Here is a 2,917-nt window from a genome sequence, read left to right as displayed (position 1 = left end):
TCCCCCCCCCGCGCACACGAGAGATGGATCATCGGATGGAGCAGCGGCGCGCGCGCGACTGTTGACGCCGCGCCGAGCCGCGCGCGACTCGCAGTCGGATTATTCTCTCCCCCTCGGCGCGTCGTCCGGCGTTCGTCGCTCCCGTAGAATGGACACTCGCCGTCGCGACGACGGCGTTGTCAGCGGCGCGGTGCGCGCATCGATCAACCCGTGAGAGTGAGAGAGAAAGAGAGAGATAGAGAGGTAGCGGCCAGGCGACCCTCCGCCGTAACGAAGCGCGGACGGCGTAGACGAGAGACCGAGGCCTCCGCTCCGCGTTCGATTCCGTTCGCGTTATCGATAACGGACACGACGTTCCCTACGGGGGAAGCAGCAGCAGGAGGAGGGAATGGATATTCGCCGCCGCGCTCGTCCCCGTGCAATGGCAGACGCGGCCGCGGACCGGCCGCGACGGGCGATCCGGCTGAAGTAAGCTGCACAAGTCGCGCCAGTGCAATCCGAGCGGCGACGCCGCGCGCGGCGTATCGATAACCGTCGGCGCGCGAGCGCTACCGAGCGAGCCTGTTCGTTCGTTCGTGCGTGCGCGCGGGCGCGCGCGACCGCGCGTCAACGCGCGGCGCCAAAGTATCCTTTTCGCGGAGTGGGTGCCCCGTGGTGCGTCGAAACGCGAGAGGAGCTGACGGAGAAGGAGCCGCGTCGCCGAAGAAGAACGAGAGAGAGGAGACGATTCGGCCGTCGTTAACGAGACCCGTCGTCGAGCAGCGGCCGATGACGCGCGAGTGTTGACCGGCGCCCCGGGTGCCTCGATCCTCCACGACCCTCTGCCCCCTCCCCGCGTCCACTCCTCGTTGTTTCGGTTTGTGTGTGCGGTATACCGTGCGTATCTCCGGCGGATCTTGCTCGGACGGCGAGCGGAAGAGGAGAAAAAGGGGTACGACGCTCGACGGGGGCTGCCCCTCGGGATACATTAATGAAGATGTGCCGCGGATTGATCGATCGGTTGCTCCTGCTAGCGGCGTTCGGCATCACCGTCCAAGGTACGTGATTTCTCGTCCTCTCTTTCAGCCGCCCCTGCCCCCCTCCCCGCCCGCCAGCCACGCTCGCTCCGTTTCTACCCCTCGCGCGCGCGCGCGCGCTTCCCCCTAGCCGCGCTTTTACGGTCCATCGTGCGCCCCGCGCGCGCGAGCGTCGCCGTCGCGCCGTGCGTAAATAATGTCGCGCATACAGGGTGTCCCCGGAGCACGCGACACGCCGATCCGGCGGCGCGCTCCGCCGTTTAAACGGAATCCCCGATTTTCCCACACGAGAGTGAGTCTCTCTTTGTCCGCCGCGCTCTTCCTCGTCGACGAGACAGATGGGCCGCAGCTCTCGGCTCGAGAACGCCGAGCGGATTCGATCAGCGTCGCGCGCTCGTCCGACGGCGGGCGCCGGCGAATCCCATTCGCATAAATTGATTTGCGCACCCTCCCGACCCCCCGTTGTTTCGCCGATCGCGCGCCGCCGAATCCGCGCAAATCGAGTTGCCGCGTAACGAGAGAGCGCGCGCGCGCTTCGCGTCGAGCGTTAAACGTCGTCGCGGGGAAAACGGGCCGGCCGCGGACTCCCGAGACTCGCGGGGACAACTCGCTTGCGAGTGCGGCAAACGTGCACGCGCTCGATCGATATCTCTCGTCGAATCTGGAGTTTATTTATTTATACAGCGGATTTACAGCGGCGGATTAACTCGCGCGCGTCGCGCAAATGTGGTCAAACATTTGCGTTGTAGATGAAACGGGGGAGATAAGGCTCGCGCAGCGCTAACCAGCGGAATGGAACGGGGGATGATGATTTACGTATCGCGAGAAGGCGTTGTTCTAGCCCTGCGAGTACCGAGAACGGTCTTTCCTAATTTTTTTTTTGTTAATAGCGCATTCGATTGCCCGCACTAGTACGCACTCGGTGCGCCAACGCCAACGCCAAAGCCAACGGCACGCGATACTATTTTTCCTACCAGATCGCTTACGAGAGCCAATCAGGATGCAGAGTTTTCGATCAGGTGACTCAAAGCTGAATCCAGATTGGCTCTCGTAGTCAATTCTCTTAGGCCTGCTTAGGCTCAGTCTACAATGCAATACAAAGTCTACAATGTTGACTGTTTTTCCTGTCTGGGTGGAAGAGAAAGGACCGACATATAGTTCTGATTTCTGACTAACGACCAACAACTCACTGGTAGGCCTTGCATTTAACTTGGTCTTAAATACTAGGTTGAAAGAGTATTTAGCCCAAAAAGTGATCCGCATGGATGCTACGCAGATCGTGGCTGAGAAATATTTCGAGAGATATTTAAGACGATTCCTAAGTATAAGAATTGCCTGTAAACAAGCTTAACGCGTCGTCCACGATGCGTGGAGTAAGCCTGAAGCATGGAGAAGTAAGGAAGTAAGTCAATTTTATTTCTTACTCCTGCTTGAGCTCTTAAGCCAGCGCCAAACCACGCGCGATTCGTAATGCGCGAATCGTGATTCGTATATTCGTGAGTAGTGCGGAGGAAAAATTGGTCGATTCGCCAGCCGAGCGGATTTTTTTTTACGAAAACAGTGGTTTTTTTACTAATATAGTAACTTGAATAATTGCAGACTTACAATGCAAGTAATGTAATAACTGGTGCGCGGTTAAAAAAATAAAATGTTGATGTTAACATTTTTCACATGTCCCGGAAGGTCCACTCTAAATTTTAAGTAAAAATAACATTCATCGTGTGTGTGTTACTCTTTGACAAATTATAAAGGCTACTTGGTTAACACTATATTTCACGTTTCAACCTTAAGCGCGACGTAATAAAAGCGGGACAAGTAAACTGTACGATTAGTTGCAAATTAGAATAGTTAAAATAACTTTCAAGAGATGTCGATATTACACGTTTCAACTGAAACCAAGG

The 2,917-nt window shown here is 56.3% G+C and overlaps 1 protein-coding gene across 1 annotated transcript in view; it reads left to right on the top strand.

Annotated features, from left to right (window-relative positions):
* The first annotated feature begins 556 nt into the window (after positions 1-556).
* The window catches only part of LOC105561795 (roundabout homolog 2-like), a 110,495-nt gene continuing 108,134 nt past the window's right edge, over positions 557-2,917 (top strand). The window contains exon 1 of the mRNA XM_012012108.1: positions 557-1,037. Coding sequence (XP_011867498.1) covers positions 971-1,037 — 67 coding nt within the window. The 5' untranslated portion in view covers positions 557-970. The remainder of the gene's footprint in view (positions 1,038-2,917) is intronic.

Source organism: Vollenhovia emeryi, unplaced genomic scaffold, assembly GCF_000949405.1.
Source record: "Vollenhovia emeryi isolate VEMERY1.0 unplaced genomic scaffold, V.emery_V1.0 DF939200.1, whole genome shotgun sequence".
NCBI classification, from domain to species: Eukaryota; Metazoa; Arthropoda; class Insecta; order Hymenoptera; family Formicidae; genus Vollenhovia; species Vollenhovia emeryi.
This window is presented reverse-complemented; position numbering and strand designations above follow the sequence as displayed.